The following is a 17268-nucleotide window of genomic DNA, read 5'->3' on the forward strand; positions in this document are numbered from 1 at the left end:
CCCATGCATGTCATTCTTAGATCTGCCTCGAAGTGCTGAAGACTCTTCTTCTCCTATCTCCAATGAGCTGCTGTCCCGTCACTGCTGAGCCTGCCCGCGATGCGGCCGACCACATCGGTGTGATGAAGAAGGCCGGCAACACCAATATCTACGTGACGGGCCCTGCTTCCTCCAAGGCTGGTGTCATCGCTTACCCGGACATCTACGGCCTGGACAGCGGCCGCACCAAGGCGGACGCCGACACGCTGGGCAAGCTCGGCTACGCTGTAGTTGTCGTGGACCTCACGGACGGCGACTACCTCACCGATACGAACGGTCTCGTCGACTGGTTCAAGAAGTACACGTTCGAAGAGCAGTTCGGCCCACGTATCCAAGACGCCGTCAACTACCTCAAGAACGAGGTTGGCGCCGAGCGCATCGCCAGTTACGGTATGTGCTGGGGCTCGTGGGTGGGTGCCACGCAGACCACGCAGGCCGACCCGGTCGTGGTAGGCCACGTGTCATTCCACCCCACGTGGATCGTCGAGAACATGCTCAAGGGCGACGGTGCTGTCGACAAGCTCGCTGCGGCCGTCAAGGTTCCGCAACTGCTGATGGCTGCCGGTGATGACCCGGACTTCGTCAAGCCGGACGGCAGCGTGCACAAGATCTTCAAGTCCCGTGAAGACATCAGCGCCAAGTCGGATGTGCTGCTGTTCGCTGACCAGAACCACGGCTGGGTGCACCGCGGCGACATGAACAACGCCGCCACCAAGACGGCCGTCATGAAGGCCTGGCACGCGGCTGTCAAGTTCATCCAGACCAACTGCCCCGTGTAAAGCGTCATTCAAAAGGATCGCTCGAATGGAATCCATGAGCGCGTGAGATCGTAGCCGCTGTAAAGGATCCACACGATCGCTGAAGCAGATGCTGTTGCCTTCCCATCGTATGAGCAGGAAGCTGTAGACAGCGATCTTCCAGCTGTAGTGAAAGTAGACGTGTTTGACAGCGGTAGGCTGAAAATTCAGATGCACGTGTTTTCCAATGATCTGATTCGTGCATAACCAGTAAATTCGCGTTTACCTAATCAAATTTTCATCGCAATTCGTCACATTTCGGCTCATTTACAAACTTGCACCGCAATGCTGAAGCCTATTACGCTTGCCCGCGCGCTGCGCTCCCATGCCGCTCGCCAACTCGGCGCTGTGCAGACAGCCAGTCTACACTCTGCTCGTACTGCTGGACAGCAACGGGTTTCCTCTCGGGGATCTTTCAAGTGGACTGCAGCTCTTGCTGCCGGCACAGCTCTGGCTGCCGTGGGGCTCTCGGATGCCACGATGAACGAGGACCACCACGAGTTCATTAACTGGTCGGCTACGCACGAGTGCCGTCCCAAGAACTTCTACGTCCCTGAGACGGTGGACGAAGTGGAGAAGCTTCTGCAGACGTACCACAACAAGAAGCAAAAGCTGCGATGCATGGGCGCTGGTGTCTCTCCCAACGGCTTGGGCTTCTCGGGCAAGGCAGCTGGCAACGGTGACGCTAATGAGGCGCTTATGACACTAGCACTGTTTGATAAGATCCTCAAAGTGGATAAGGAGAAGCTTCAAGTGACGGTGGAGACCGGTGTGATCGTCGGAGAGCTGCTGGACAAGCTCCGCGCATACGGCATGACCATGCAGAACGTGGCTTCCATCCGTGACCAGCAGGTGGGCGGCATCTGCCAGGCTGGATGCCACGGCACGGGCGCAGGTATTCCTCCAATTGATGATCAGATCGTTGAGATGGAGATCGTCACTCCTGCCAAGGGCAAGATGACCCTCAGTGCCACGCAGAACCCGGAGCTCTTCCAGCTCGCCAAGTGTGGCTTAGGAGCGCTCGGTGTGGTGACCAAAGTCACGCTGCAGTGTGTGCCCATGCACAAGCTGATTGAAAAGACCACAGTAATGACGGTGGACGAGATCCGCAAGAACCACAACCGGTGGCTCGTCGAGTTCCAGCACTTGCGCTACATGTGGATCCCGTACACTGACGCCGTGGTTGTGGTGCAGTGTCGTCGCGCTCAAGAAGACGAACCACTCAACGAGAATCGCTTCCCACCAGTGCAGAACAGTGACGAGGTGCGCATGAAGGCCCCTCGCAAGCTGTATCTGGAGCTGACCAACGGCAATCCCGAGCCGGACTATCTTGACTGGAGCTTTACGAAGATGCGTGACAAACTACTTGAGATTAACCCGCTCGACAAGCAGCACGTCATTCGTGTGAACGAGGTGGAAAAGCAGTTCTGGAAGCTTAGCGAGGGTTACCGAGTGGCATACTCGGATGACATCATTGGCTTCGACTGCGGTGGCCAGCAGCTCGTGGAGGAGGTCTCGTTCCCAACCGCTGGTACGCTGGAGCTTGACTTTATGGAGAAACTTCTCAAGCGTATTGACGAGGAGGACATCCCGGCACACTCGCCGATCGAGCAGCGCTGGTCGGCCCGCAGCAATTCCTTGATGAGCCCTGCATCGTCTCCGAACCCTGACCAGATCTTCTCTTGGGTGGGTGTCATCCTGTACTTGCCAACGGCGGAGAAGAAGATTCGTACGGCCATCAAGGACCGCTTCATGGAGTTTTACGCCATGTACCGCGACTTCATGGAGCCGTTCGGAGCAACGGAACACTGGGCTAAGATCGAGTGGCCCGAAGATGCTGCCGAACGCAAGAAGATCCGCGATCGTCTGAACAAGAGATACCCGCTCAACAAGTTCAAGAAGGCTCGCGATGAGCTTGACCCTCACCACATTCTGTCGAACCACATTGTGGACGAAATGTGCGCTTAAGTTGTTTGCGCTTGTAGAAATCCCTCCTCCGAACATGTGAACAAAGAGAAGCGCTTTCATGTTCAATATTACATTTACTTGTTTGTCCTGGTGGCTAGATAATTGAAAACCTGATCGAATTGGCCAGCAGGCAGATATGCCAGCCATGCTGCTACGAAATTCTGACTGAAATGTGCTTCAGCCGTTGATATTTCCCTCAATTGGGCAAGCTGGTGCAATAAACGAACGAGTGACAGCGCCAGTTGTGTCCGAACGGCAGGCCAGGTAGAAAGCGTGTCCAAATGCAGTTCACTTGCGGTCGACACCAGGATACATAGCCATTGGATACAGAACAAATTTTCTGATAGTGATTTCTGGGAAGACGCAATAGCTTGGTCGAGGCCTGTTAGTACATGACTGAGAGATCCAACTAACAGTACATTGGATGGAGCAGCTAGTTGGATGTTAGCGGCCCCAGAGAGACCCCAGCATTTTGCAACATAGCGCATTATCGAGTGGGTCGGCATTGGTCGACACGATATTTGCAAATCAAAATCTCGTAGCTCGGACAACCTCCCAGCAGCCCAATTGGGAATAGTAAGCCTCTCTTCCTGCGAAATTTCAGTTGGCTCATATTCCAGTAGGTACGGAATGACGTTGCAGTGCAGAGCTTGGAAAAGATCGCTTCCACACTCGAGCATCATTTCTGCGACTGCAGATTGGACCAGGAGATTGCCTTTGATTGTTTGCACTGTCGAGTCTGATTCTGGAAAGCTCTCATATTCAGCAATTGAGTCCAACAGTCTCCAAGTTTCAGCCTTAGTAGACTCCACAGACATATTTTCTGTTAGCATTGAACTCCAGAGTAACCCCCAAAGCAACACTTGGATACCAGAAATTACACGCGGTAATGACAAACTAGCCATCGAGCTTTCCTGCATATAAGCTTCAACTGCTGCCACATCTCTCAACCCTTTGCAGAGCTCATCGTTGCCAAAATCATTGTTGAAAAGGCTGATAAGTGTCCACAATGACGGATTGAGCGGAGTATTCAACTTATCGAGCTTGATCATCGACACAGGATCAGACATCAACTCCATGGTGTTTTTGAGTAACAGCAGCAATTTCTCACGGGCGATAACCGCGAACCTAAGATCACTAACATTAGGAGAGCAAAGAGCTTCGAAAACCAGATCGAATATAACCTTCAAGACGGCAGGATCGATATCTAAACCACCACTGGCCACCACAATGCGCTGGAATAACTGCCGGGTGAGAGCGAGCAGATTCAGCTGCATTTCCATACTCAGACCGGTGCAAAAGCACGCTTTGGTCACTCCATCGAGAAGTTGGGTTATTGTCATTGCTGAAACATCCCGCTTTGGAGTTGAATCGCTATCGATCCCAACAAGAGACAGGGAAAATGAGAGCACATTCTGACTTTCTCGATCAAAGTTGCTCTGGGTGCTAGAAATATCAAGTAATGACTGACGCAATTCACGCATCAGCAAAGTGTCTGTCTCGTCTTGAGTTTCCCCCTTCCAATCCAGTAACAGCGGACATGCACATAGCACCTTTATGTACAAATGGTGGTGTAGTATGTCAGTGTGAGCGCCGCGAATACATTGCCGAACAACTTGACCAGGACAAAATGCAGCCAAAACAACTAATCCCTCAACATGCTCCAAAACTTGGCTTTTGTCAGTGAGACGGTTAAATATCCTTCTGATCCGTCGCTCGAATTCATCTTTCATTGAATCGCAGCGGTCAATGAAGCAGCGTTTGACACGCATCTGCGTGCCCAGGAGGAACGATGTCTGGATCGAGATAATGTCAAGATTTCTCAATGCCAACAACTCGGCGTACACTTTTTCAAGTATGTCCTTCGAGAACAAGGACTCTCCATTTGACGAAATCCAATCGTTTGTGAGCTGCTCAACAGCTGACAGCTCGATATCGTCGATATCAACGCCAATTTCAGGATCTGAGGCATCGTTGACGCGGGGTACAGCAACAGATGCCTTCGCTTTCAAATAACCCTCCAAATCTGCACCTGCCACGAAACACAGCGAAGGATTAACTACACCAGCAGTACCTTCCTCGGTGTCTTTACTCGAATCTGCATTCGCTTTTATCAAACCCACAATTTGCACCATAAGATCCCATAAAATATCGGCAGTTGGGATCTGATTGCCATCATCTAGCCCCACCCCATCAACTGTTCCCTGCACAACAGCTAGCTCAGCTTGCTGCAATGCAACGATTTGTTTCGTTGCATCCATAAAATCGCGACCACTTCGTGAATTGAACACTCGAGGGTCCAGTACATTAGGCAGCTCCAGAAACCGTGTCCAAGTATCATCATCCTCGCTCGACTCGCTCTTTTGCAATGTTCTTAAAACACTCTTAGCCTTGCTCCTTGTCAACGCTTTTCCTATCATCATGTCCAGAATCTCAGCCATTCGTTGCGCTCGGTTCTTGCCATTTCGATCACAAGCTGCAGCTCGAACACTCGCTGCCAATAACAACGCATCTAGCATTGGCTTCAGCAACTCCAACCCATCCGCTATAAAATACGGATCTTTGCAAACAGTTAACAATACTTGGATATCTTCTGCAGTGTCAGCAGCATGAGGCTGTAGCAACCACAACAGAAGCTGCTCCTCCAGTTGACAGGCTACCACTTGTAGCACGAACTCTTTAGCAGCGTCGTCGGACCTCCCGAAGCTCTCCCATTGGCATTTAGCTCTGGCAAACAATTCCTCATCCGTGTAGCCGTGCCTCGATCCCCAAAATTGTCGGATATCTGTCACGGCGTCCGCAACGTCCTTCGGCTCCATCGACCTCGATTTTCGAATTAATTGCTAGGATTGACCAATGAAAGTGCTCAAAAATCCGTAGTATGAAACTATAGGTTAGGCAAGGTCCACCCTGCAACTACACAAGGGTGCTGGTTCTTCCGTTGCTGCTATATGTGTCGTTGGTGCGTGCTTTCTTCAGGTAGCGGGTTCGTAGCAATTCGTAGCAGTCTCGGGCCTCCTCTGGGACCGCCTCGCCATTAACCTTGAGCAACGCAATAGCGTTCTGATCTTCAAGTAAATCATTCTGGCGCTTGAGCTCTTCGATCAACGTGGCAGTCAGACCTTGCAATTGCTGGCTCGGGACCTGGGCGGACGCTTCCAGCGCATCTGCTCGTCGTTTATTAAGAGGGATAGCAAAAGTGTTTGCCTCTGTTGAAGCCTGACTTACTGCAGCAACGGCGGCTGCAGCAACGACGGAAGAAGGTGAGGTATCATTGGAGCGAGGCGACGAAGTTGGCACAGCAGCAGTAGGGGCTGGGGCTGTAGCACTACCATTATCCGTTGTGGTGTTCTCCTCCTCCTCGCTGGCGGTCGAGGATGGTGTCTGTGCAACGTTGACCTCCTCCGTCACAACTGTCGACGTTGGCATGGAGTTCACTATCACTACGGGATTGCTTCTTGAGTCGGCGAAGAGTTGCAGCCACTTGGTGGAGTAGCGTAACTGCTTCCAGCAACCCTCAAAGGAGAATTTAGTGTTGTAGTAGCGGTGAAACGCGTCCTTGGCCTCGTCAATCCACTGTTGCTCCGTTAGCAGCGCCACAGCGGCAGCATCGCCAGATTCACCGCCATTCTCCTCCGCTTGCTTTAATCCCTTGCTCTGGATTTCGCTGAAGATTGCTGCGAACTTCTGCGAGTCGCGGTTGATGCGCGTCCAGCGCACCTTAAGTCCGTTGAGTGGACGCTCCACCGCCGTCTCCATCTCCTGGTGGAATAGCTCGCGCACCATATTCCAAAAGTTGGACGCCTTATGGTCCCCGCCCTGTAGCTGCAGATCACTAGCGGTCAGCCATACTCGGCACAGGGTCTGGTCCTCAGTCGTACTCCAGTTGGTCTTCTTCCCCATAGTGAACGCGGCGCCGGGTCTTTAGAAACGCGTTTCGTTTCTTAACGGCTGGAAGAAATACGATGTTGGCGTAAGTACGATCGAATTTAACTGTTCTCGTATCGAACTTAACGGTTTTGCCTGTCATTTCAGGGAAAATGTCGAACCGAGTGTGGCAACTGGCGGCAACGACTGCCGCGCTAGTGGCAGTGCCGCTTGCTTACTGGCAATACCAACGATACAGGTATGCAATCTGAATTACATTGTAGCTTTCTAGCAATTGTCGCGATTGTAGTTCAAAATACTTGTGTTAGCAACTAACGGAGCTCTTGGCGTGAATGTGCGGCACGCATCGACTCAGTAAGCTGAACGAGCGTCGCGAGTCCATCAAGCTACTGCGAAAGGTAGAGCTTGTTGCGACGGAAGTTTCAGTGCGTTTGATGCACTTGGAAAACCAAGTGAAGGAACTGATTGAGTACGAGACCAAGAAAGAGGCGTGTGAGATCGAAGAGGAAAACCCCGCTGCCAATTCCACACTGAACTCCTGTAAGTTCGTGCCTTCTGAATAGGCTCGATTTTCTTGTCTGCTGTGACCATTCATAACACATTTGCGCTATTGCAGACTACCACTTCGACTCACAAGGGAGCAAGCTCAAGACCAAATGGGACTCGTACGACGTGGACGCCGAGCTGGAGCGTCTTGAAAAGGAAGAGAGAGGAGAGGAAGTTGTGGCACCCGCAGCTACGAAGTCTGCGCGCAAGGTACCGCAAATTACCAGGTTGAAAGCCCTCGCCACTTCACAAGGCATCGAGCACGAATTCGAGGCTGTGCTGTCGTTCTTGGACGATATTCGTGGCGACGACGAGGTCAAGCGGCTTCGCAAGGCTATCGCGAACAAGGTCACGAAGGAGTACTTCGCACGTATCGACACGCTTCAGTCGATGCTCGCCTGAAGTAGCAGCAGCTTCACGTATGCAGCAATAACATTTTTGTCCAAACCTGTATGAAACTTACGTAAAACTTTACCTGTTAAAGATGATATGAAGAAATCCTGCTATCGTCACGGAAGCCATTGGAATACAAGCATGGGGCGGAGCTCTAGTCCGCGCCGGCGCTACCGGAGTCCGTCACCTCGACGTAGTCGCAGTCGTAGCCGTACTTCATACAGAGACTCAAGACGTCGGCGCAGTCGCAGCAACAATCGGCGCTCTCCGTCGCGCTCTCGTTCTCCGCGTCGAGGGCGTCCAAGATCGTCGAGTTACCACAGGGACCACGAGCACGAGGTGATGGGGCGCTACGGGCCATCCAGCGGACCCAGCGGATTTAAGGGTGGAGGTGGCCGAGGGAGAGGTCGATACAGTGCTAATGACCAGACCGACGACTTTTTCGAGGAGAGGAAGAGACAGCGAGACAGCATCGATTTCAGTATCTGGGCAGGCATCCCCAGTCCCCCACCCATGCAGAAGAAGGTCAAGAAGGAGAAGAAGAGAGAACACACACCATCCCCGTCCAGATCCAGATCCAGATCGTTTTCCAGATCACCTTCTAGGTCGCGGTCTAGATCTTTATCGGATGTTTCTCGCTCCGACAGTAAGGAAGAGCGACGTCGACGTAGAAAAAGCAAGAAGAAAGCCAAGTCTTCACGTCGCTCTCACAAGAGAAAAAGCTCTAAGAAGAGCAAAAAACACAAGAAGGAGAGCAAGAGCAGACGCAAGCGACGTCGACGCTCGTACAGCGACAGTGAGAGCGATGACAGTCGCAGTGGCAGCGAATCTGATGCATCGGTGGCTTCGGAGAGGGAAAAAGAGAGGAAAATAAGTGTCGATACTGGAGACAGCATGAGCGAACTGGATGAGAACGAGAAGAGGGAAGCAGCCAAGTTTAAAGAAGCTGTGCAAGGCTCACACAAGGAAGAGGAAGACGACGAGGAGATTGGACCGAAACCTCTGGTAGCAGCTGATGAGACGTCGGCCGCGTCGTCGATGAACTACGGTAAGGCACTGTTGCCTGGTGAGGGTGCAGCTATCGCGCAATTCGTGCAGAAGAACATGCGTATTCCACGTCGTGGTGAAGTCGGCTGGAACGGTGAGGAGATCGAGAACCTGGAAAATTTGGGCTACGTGATGAGCGGTAGTCGTCACAAACGCATGAATGCAGTACGTATCCGAAAGGAGAACCAAGTGTACACTGCTGAAGAGAAGCGTGCCCTTGCGCTTATCAACTTCGAGGAAAAGCAGCAGCGTGAAAACGCTATCATGAACGATTTCAAGGAAATGCTCACTGCGAGGCTTACGAAGAAGCACGGCTCGCGACTTGTGGAAGACATGGAGTCGGCAGCAAAAGATTGAGTGCTTTGATATTCGTTCAAGACAAAGGCGTCTTCATAGACTTCAAGCTCAGTAAAAAAGTAACAAGAAGCAGCGTCCCTAACACGGTGTTACCTTTTCGCTGGAGTAATCCCTTCTCATTTTTTCTGCAAGCTTAATTCTCGAAGAATTACTTACAACCATTTAGCCGGTTCTAGTTGCGAAAGTGATCAAGAAATGGAAGTATACATACTCTGATTACCTGCGAAGTCTCGTCAAAGCAAAGGGATCGTCCAAGGTAAACGATGATCCAAGATATCTACTGTTTCGAGGTTAGCTATCCTGCACGTTTGTGCTTCCAAAGTCAATGACGTGAGTACGAGGCTGAACACTTTTGGCGATACATCCTGAAGACGAGTGTATCAGTAAAAAGTAGATTTGATAAAAATGTCACTTGTGAGATACTTAAAGTTGGTGCTCGTGCCATTCTTACCTGAAACTCGTCGACTCTGGTTTAAATGAATATCTTCAATATCCCCGCCAAGTGCCCGATCGAAAAGAGTAACAATACCTGAGCAAGGGCGCTCATCACATGGCCTAACATTTTCATTTAATACTCTGCCACAGACGTATAGATAGTTACGGGGAATAGCTCTCCATCGTAGTTTCGTGTAAACGAGGAACTCGCTGCCATCTCCCTCTACCATTCTCAAAAGACCAAACGCTTTCAGCGAGCTAACCTTATAGAACAGCTTTCCATTCTCCCAAATATATCCATTGAGAAAGATCAGCTTATACCTCACTCCTAGTGTCGCATCGACACTGCACGGCTTGAAAAATACTTGCAAAGTGCCAAATCTCCACAAGACAAATGCAACAGCTCCAAGCGATCGAGTGCAAACGATGACAAAGACACATCCCAATGCGATAATTCCGTGACCCACTAAACTCATGACGTAATATGATACTGTCTCTGCTTCCGATTCGGTGTCGCGAAGACCCGATCGGTTCAACGTTGTCAAATAGTACTGCATCACTGCCGCAGTGATAAGTTCTCCTATTAACGCTGTTTCATAGTTGAACAGTAGCCGCTTTACAAGAACTCGAGCCTTCTCCGATATCCAATTCATCGATTCAACCATCTCGAACAGCATTGACATGAGTCCAGCTAAGTTGTATCCGAGCGAAATACATTGGATCCGACCAACCAGTCCTTCCTGAGTGATTAGAAGAAAGAGATCGCTCATAAGTCCCTGATCAAGCAGTAAGAACAGCAGTATACCGCGCTGGTAATTGTTCGCTCCATGTGCTGATAATCTCATGCTCTCTTGGACATACACAAACGCATCCTGGAAGCGAACGGGCTCGGACATTTCATCGCAATGTTTGGCAAATCGCTTACAGGAAATATAACTTCTTCTAAGAACCCAGCAGCGAATAAGAACTAACGTCGAGCCTGCAAGCGCATACCAGTACGATTTTAAATATCCAATTTGACCTTTGTCATTAGCCAGAGGAGCTCCATTGATATCCAGTGTCCCGACGCCTTTCACAATGTCATAAGCTGTGTTGTCCAAGAAACAGAATGTGCCTTCACCTTCGGCGTAGAATGAATAGTATCCGATACTTCCGTGGTAAAAGTAGTTGGCAAATGCAAAGCTGTGGTTTGAACAGCTAGCTGGTGTAGTTGTATATGGTTCGACAGTTGTATTCCCCAAAAAATAGTTACCGTGGAGATTGTACTGCGGCATGACGAAGTGACAGAGAACTCCATCTGTGACGTAGTAGTAGTGCGTAGGTGCGACGTTCCAATACGCTCCAGCCATGAACAGTTCGTTTACAGGGCACGCTTTGTGCAGGTCCGCATCCTTTTTGTCTCCAGCAACCGGTGTGATCAAGTTTTGTGAAATCTTGTGCGGAGTCACGAATTGCACGTAACCCTTAATCTGGAGAAACAGAGGGCCTAATCCCACAGCCATCCAAACTAAGACGTATATTCTCGTTGCTGAAAGTTTTTTACGTTCCCCTCTTTCTTGCATCGAGTACTTGTCTGCCATCATCGCTGCAGCAAACGACGAGAAAACGAAATTGTGCGTCCGGCGCTACTGGTCTATTAATTTACATGGAACCCCCACTACACGAATCCGATGACGAGAAAATAGGTTGGGGTCCGTTTTGAACCAACGGTCGTGACTCCCATAAAAGCATCAAATACCGGGTATATTAATACCAACAAATTTTTGTTTCAATATTTCGCAGTGGGCTGGGTAGAAGTCACCATTAGTGATGGTTCTCGGTTCGTGTTATTAAATTCCAACGAAGAAAATAACTGGCGAGAATTATCTCATAAACGAGTTATTATCCCAAGCTGTGTGCGGCATGACTACAAATCAAGCAGAGCAAAAGTGTAAATATCGGTACTGTGGAACAGTGCATACATCGTGCAGTACCTGCTATTCGTTGGCGATTCCCTGTGTCACTAGCCTTTCCCCCGATCATTCGTCCGAAAGCGCTCATAGTTCCAACGCTTGGGCGCTCATCGCACGGGACGACTTTGGAACCGAGCAAAGATCCTATTACGACTACATAATCTTTCGGTATTGCAAACCAGTGCAGTTTGTGAATAGCGAGATATTCTTTTCCATCCTCCTCTACAACTTTTAGTAGACCGAACGCCCTCAGAGTGCATATTTTATAGTACAAGTTTCCATTGTCCCAAGCGTATCCCCCCAGCAGTATCAACTTGCTTCGCACACCCAAAACGGTGTCCACACAGCAAGGTGCCGATAGGGGGGCCAGAGAGCCGAATTTCCATCGCACGAAGCCGACCGCTCCAATTACTCGAGAACAAATAATGACCAGCACGCAGCCAACAACAATGATTCCATGCCCAGCCAGACTCATCACGTAGTATGACACTTCCTCCGCTGCTGGTCGCCATTCCTTAAGGCTTGATCGATTCAACGACGAAACGTAGTATTGCATTGCAGCAGCGCACAAGAGTTCACCAACTAATACAGTCTCATGGTTAAACAACACTCGTCTCAAGAAACAGCGATTTGTTTCACCGAGCCAGTGCATCGTTTCAATCATTTCAAACAACATCGACATGATACCTGCCAAGTTGTATCCCAACGAAATACACTGTAGTCGTCCGAGCATTCCTTCTTGTGTAGTGAGTAGAAACAAATCGCTCATCAGTCCTTCAACCAACAGATAGGCTAGTCCCAAGCGGTGATAATTATTCGCACCGTGTGCAGACAACCGCATACTTTCATGAACGAACACCATTGCGTCTTGTAGCCCCATTGTCTTGTAAATATGATCGCTTGATCGAGCAAATCGGCTACAAACCACATAACTCCGTCGGAGTATCCAACAGCGAACTATAATCCACACCGCCACAGCGAAAGCATACCAATACGATCTTCGATATCCGTGACCGCCGTCATCGCTTGCTAACGGAGGACCGTTAATATCAAAAGTCCCCAACCCACCAACAAGAACATACGCAGTGTCGTACTTGGGACAATAAGTTCCTTTTACTTCACCGTAAAGCGAGTAGAACCCGATGCTGCCGTGGTAGAAGTAATGCTCGAATGGGTAACTCTCATTTGCACAGTCTTCTGGACTCGTATGGAAGGGCATTGTAGTCTGGTTACCCACGAAATAATTGCCGTGTACGTTGTATTGAGGAATCACGTAGTGGCATAGAATACCATCTTCACGTTGAAAGTAATGTGTTGGCATCATATTCCAATATACTCCAGCCGCGTACCATTCCTTGACGGGGCAAAATTTCCATACATCTGATGTTTCCGATATTCCCTCGTCTGGGACCACTAAACGCGCAGTGATTTTGTGTGGCGTTACGAACTTTGCGTAGCTTCTGATCTGCAAAGTCATCGGTAAAACTCCCATCACCAGCCACACCAAAAGCAGCATTTTCCTAGAAGATATTTGAAATCCTCGGGTACCAGTTGTTGCTTGTAGACCTGGTCCAGCCGCATGACTCGGAATAATATGCGCCTTCACCTTGGTCATCGTTGGTGCTTCGAGATGCGGCCTCATTCCAACACAAAAAAGAAATGACGAATTCGATGGTCGAGTTATCTATTTATGTCGAAGAAACTGCATAATTAAAATGAAGTGAAACCTTCGTTTTTTCTTAGTACCCGATCTATGCAATAAGAATTGCGGGAGAAACTTTGTGCAAAACTTCTTAGTTGTAGTGGTAGGTGCCCAAGGTGCAAGTATCAGCAAGTACTGCGTTGATACTCGTGCCACAGCTACCGCCCCTCAGTGCTTGAGATAATTGAAATGCTGCGAACTTGACAAAGACTGCTTGAAGACCTCCAATATACTATACTTCTATTATTTACGGCCAAAATTTGTAGAAATCTTCTTTAAGATGTCTCCAAAGTGCCGACTTTGGTCGGTGACGGCTCCCGGGTACTATTTACTTGACGAGAAGACTGATTACGAGGACTTCCGACTTTGATTGTCGCTGGTGCAAGTGCGACTCTATTACTAGAAGCCCCACGATGCCACCTTGTGCTTCCAGCTTCACCGACTACGCCGCCCAAAACTTGGGTGAACGAGCTCACGATTCCATTGCAGAGTCTTTCAGGGCATGGTTGAACTTTTCTCCCGTTTACAGATCCAATTACAAACAAATCTCGTCTCGGAATGGCTATCCAGTAGAGTTTGTGGAGCACTAAAAACTCGCTTCCGTCTTCCTCCTGCATTTTCATCATCCCGAATGCTTTTAAGGTTTGGAGCCTGTAGTAAAGTTTGCGGTTTTCGAACGCATATCCTCCTAACACGATGAGTTTACCGCGGATTCCCAGTGTCGAATCCACGCAGCATGGTGTTATTAAAACCGCAAAGCAGCCATATTTTACTCGCATGTAGATAATCGCTCCTAGGGATCGGACGGTGACGAGAACCAGAACACAGCCCAGCACAATAACACCATGCCCAACCAAACTCCATACGTAAGGTGAGACTAGTTTTGCTTCATAGTCGGAGCGCTTGAAGCCCTTCGAGCGGTTAAGAGCAGTAAGATAGTGCTGCATCGCTGCAGCACATATACATTCGCCAAGCAGCATCGTTTCATAGTTGAACAAGAGTCTTTTTATCAGACTTTGCGTTCTCTCTCCAATCCAGTGCATCGTTTCAACCATTTCAAACAGCATCGACATCACTCCGGATAAATTGTAGCCCAGTGAAATATACTGCAAACGTCCGATGATTCCTTCTTGTGCGATCAGCAAAAAGAGGTCGCCCATAAGTCCTTCCACTAGCAAATACAACAGCGCTACTCGGTGATAATTTCTTGCATCGTAGGCAGATAATCGCATACTTTCTTGAACATACACCACCGCGTCATTCAGTCGAAGGTTTTCGCACAGCCGATCACACCGCTTTCCATATCGCTTGCAGGATATATAACTTCTCCGTAGCATCAAAATGCGGTAAGCTATCCACGCAGATCCACTAAGGCCATACCAATACGATTCTCGGTATTCAGTGCTGCCTCGATCATAGGTTAGCCAAGGCCCATTACTGTCGTACGTCCCCAAGCCTCCCACCAAAACGTACGCAGTTTTGTCCTTAGCGCAGTAAGTCCCTCGGGCTTCTTCGTAAAATGCGAAATACCCGATACTTCCGTGGTAAAAATAATGAGAAAACGGGAAGCTTTCGTTCACGCAGCTTGATGGCGTTGTACTTGACGCCTTTGTGGTATTAAATCCCAGATAATAATTTCCGTGAATATTGTACTGTGGAACAGTAAAGTGACAAAGTTTACCATCCTCAGCGGGGTAATAATGCGCTGGTACAACATTCCACCAGATACCAGCGATGAATAAACCTTCAACCGGACAATGTTTAAGTAGATCAGTCGTGTTTTTAACGTCCATATCTGGAGGCAAAAGGCTTCTGGAAATCTTGTGTGGGGTCAAGAAGCGAAGGTAGCTTCTCGCTTGGAGTAGTAGCGGCGCCACTCCAATGCTCATCCACACCAGGAAAAGTAGTCGCCGCGTCGAGATCGAAATTACGCCACGTTCACTCAGCTGCGGCCCACTGACCACCAAGCTGCTGTCCAAGCTGCGGACCCTCCCCATACTACACCAAAGCTCTCAGCGCACGTCGAAAGCACCACCAAACTTGGCGCGAATCAGCGAAACCACTATGAATACCTCATTTGGTCAACACTCGATTGTCATTCACGGATACTTTTAGCGCTCCGTTACATGTCGACTCTTGTAAGATAGATAGGCTCCTAATTATCTATAACTCATTTTCTTCTGCTACTTGACGAATGAGAACTCGGTCGGGTTGAGTGAACAGTACTGAACGCCCCAGTCTGATGACCAGACTCCCGTTCAGCATGTATAGTAACAAGAACGACTCGAACACGATCATTCACGAAACGTATGAAGCCTACCAGCGAGTGAGCATCCCTCACGGCTTCCGCTCGGCTAATTTCAGTCTGGAATCTGCAAGTGGGTCCGTCCTCACAAGCCCAGCGCTGAAGTTTCTTATCTAAGGTGCTTCGCTAGAGACTAAATGTCTTGGCTCGTACACTACTGTAGTATGCATCTAAGCACTGTACATGCCACGAAATGGATTATTTCCAGTGCTACAGCATTCAAACGACACAAATGTGGACCAAAGTTATGCTGTCTCACATTATTCAGTTCACGCCTCCAGCTAAGGGTCTCTGTCCCACCCAAAACATTCAAATGACTCGCTAGACATCGAAAGCGATCTAGTTGGCGACCAAGTAGGCATGGAATCACTGTAAAGCAGACCCCACGTGCCTGCACCACTAGAATCTGAAGCTGCTGGCGTTAATTGTTCCTGGATATAAGATCTCGCGATATCCGCCGCTTTGTGTCTTTGTACGAATTCCAGACACGGTCGACACACGAAGACTTGTCGTTTCTTGATCAAAAGCTTTTTCTTTTTGGAATGTGGAGCCAACTCCTTGAAAACTCGTTCTTCACGGCAATTCGAGCAGACAGACGCTAAGCAAAGTACGCAGTTTTTCTGGTCATTGCTGCGACTACGAACTGCCCGCCCAAACACCACCGAGCACATTGAACAATTCATTGAGATTCTTGACAGCTCATTCGCAATTCCTCGTCGTCGCGCACTTTTCATGTTGGCAACACACCACTGAAGTTTCTTGTGTTCAGCTAGTAAAGGCGAGCTAAAAAATCCCAGCAATGATTGCCATGTCGAGCTAATAATGAAGGACTCCATGAGGTTCCCCATTGACTCCACGTATTGTTGGATATACACGTCCACACTCCCGTCTTCTTGTTGCCGATACAAAGCCCCAAACATAAACTTCCCGCGAATCATTGGCTTTGGCAGCGGCGGACACTGTAACAACGGTGCCGGTTGCAATAAATCGTATCCAATACGTTCACCATCCGCTGTAGTAATCACTCCACTTGCCGACAGCAGCACGAAGTCTCGGGGTTTTACCACTTTACTCACCAACCACGGTAATTGACTCACCATGTAGAATATGGACAAATTTTGAAAAGGTTTCTCGTCGGTCGGGCCTACGAGTCTCGCGAGCATTGCGCCGCCGATTTCTTGATTTCCAAGTGTCGATACTCGAACTTTCAGAGCTTCAAAACTAGGAATGGACATGCCGAACATGACTTCGTCCAGGGGTCCAGGGATATTCCCGACCATCAGGAGTACTGTTGGGTCATTCCAACTGTCCTCGGGAAGATGCAGATCTGCTCGAACATGGCGAATACGCTCAGAGTACAACGACGCATTCTCCTGCGTCTTCTGCAGCTTCCAGCGTGCGCTGTCGAGGTTCGCATGATGACGAGGCGTTATACCTGCCAGCCGCTCGTCGTAGCTGTGTAGCGTGCACTCTAGCAATTGTAGACTGAGATCGTGGCAGTGCTGCTGCTCCTCGAATGTCAATTGCAGCGGCGGGAATGGAGACTGGTCCGACAGCAACACATCGTTGTCCTCTGCCATGGCAGTATGTAATCGTTCCGTTCTGAACTTATTTGACCAATTTGATTGGTAAAAAATACCGTAAACAACTAGTGATGACGAACTGTTGCTGAAAATGATGCTGCATGATGTAAATTTGTCTTGCTGTCACAGTTCCACCGTCTAGATGCACCCATCCACGCGTGCTTGAATAATAAGAAACAATCTCAGTTGCTTTGGCCGTATGAAATTGGTTCGAAGAACGACAAAAGCTCTAGTATTGGGAGCTTGTCGCTTATAT

The 17268-nt window shown here is 49.3% G+C and overlaps 8 protein-coding genes across 8 annotated transcripts; 4 read left to right on the forward strand and 4 right to left on the reverse strand.

Moving 5' to 3' along the window:
* Positions 1-14: 14 nt before the first annotated feature.
* PPTG_02622 (hypothetical protein) lies at positions 15-1112 on the forward strand. The gene has a single exon (XM_008893820.1). It carries the CDS (start codon positions 63-65, stop codon positions 816-818), a length of 756 nt encoding a protein of 251 aa, XP_008892068.1. The 5' UTR covers positions 15-62; the 3' UTR covers positions 819-1112.
* PPTG_02623 (galactonolactone dehydrogenase) lies at positions 1092-2971 on the forward strand. Its single transcript, XM_008893821.1, has one exon. The coding sequence runs from the start codon at positions 1122-1124 to the stop codon at positions 2802-2804; it is 1683 nt and encodes a 560-aa protein (XP_008892069.1). The 5' UTR covers positions 1092-1121; the 3' UTR covers positions 2805-2971.
* On the reverse strand, positions 2879-5623 carry PPTG_02624 (hypothetical protein; the record flags this gene model as incomplete). The annotated part of the gene is made up of 1 exon (XM_008893822.1): positions 2879-5623. The coding sequence occupies one exon, from the start codon at positions 5621-5623 to the stop codon at positions 2879-2881; it is 2745 nt and encodes a 914-aa protein (XP_008892070.1).
* Positions 5624-5720: 97 nt separating this feature from the next.
* Positions 5721-6707, reverse strand: PPTG_02625 (hypothetical protein; the record flags this gene model as incomplete). Its single annotated transcript, XM_008893823.1, has 1 exon — positions 5721-6707. The coding sequence occupies one exon, from the start codon at positions 6705-6707 to the stop codon at positions 5721-5723; it is 987 nt and encodes a 328-aa protein (XP_008892071.1).
* A 317-nt stretch (positions 6708-7024) lies between these two features.
* PPTG_20955 (hypothetical protein) lies at positions 7025-7640 on the forward strand (the record flags this gene model as incomplete). Its single annotated transcript, XM_008894382.1, has 2 exons — positions 7025-7232; positions 7309-7640. 2 exons carry the CDS (start codon positions 7025-7027, stop codon positions 7638-7640), a joined length of 540 nt encoding a protein of 179 aa, XP_008892630.1.
* An 87-nt stretch (positions 7641-7727) lies between these two features.
* On the forward strand, positions 7728-9035 carry PPTG_02626 (hypothetical protein; the record flags this gene model as incomplete). Its single annotated transcript, XM_008893824.1, has 1 exon — positions 7728-9035. One exon carries the CDS (start codon positions 7728-7730, stop codon positions 9033-9035), a length of 1308 nt encoding a protein of 435 aa, XP_008892072.1.
* Positions 9036-9632: 597 nt separating this feature from the next.
* On the reverse strand, positions 9633-13037 carry PPTG_20956 (hypothetical protein; the record flags this gene model as incomplete). The annotated part of the gene is made up of 3 exons (XM_008894383.1): positions 9633-9728; positions 9962-11055; positions 11444-13037. 3 exons carry the CDS (start codon positions 13035-13037, stop codon positions 9633-9635), a joined length of 2784 nt encoding a protein of 927 aa, XP_008892631.1.
* Positions 13038-15019: 1982 nt separating this feature from the next.
* On the reverse strand, positions 15020-17029 carry PPTG_02629 (hypothetical protein). Its single transcript, XM_008893825.1, has one exon. The coding sequence runs from the start codon at positions 17007-17009 to the stop codon at positions 15711-15713; it is 1299 nt and encodes a 432-aa protein (XP_008892073.1). The 5' UTR covers positions 17010-17029; the 3' UTR covers positions 15020-15710.
* Positions 17030-17268: the final 239 nt, after the last annotated feature.

This window comes from Phytophthora parasitica (genome assembly GCF_000247585.1).
Source record: "Phytophthora parasitica INRA-310 unplaced genomic scaffold supercont2.2, whole genome shotgun sequence".
Lineage (NCBI taxonomy): Eukaryota > Oomycota > Peronosporomycetes > Peronosporales > Peronosporaceae > Phytophthora > Phytophthora nicotianae.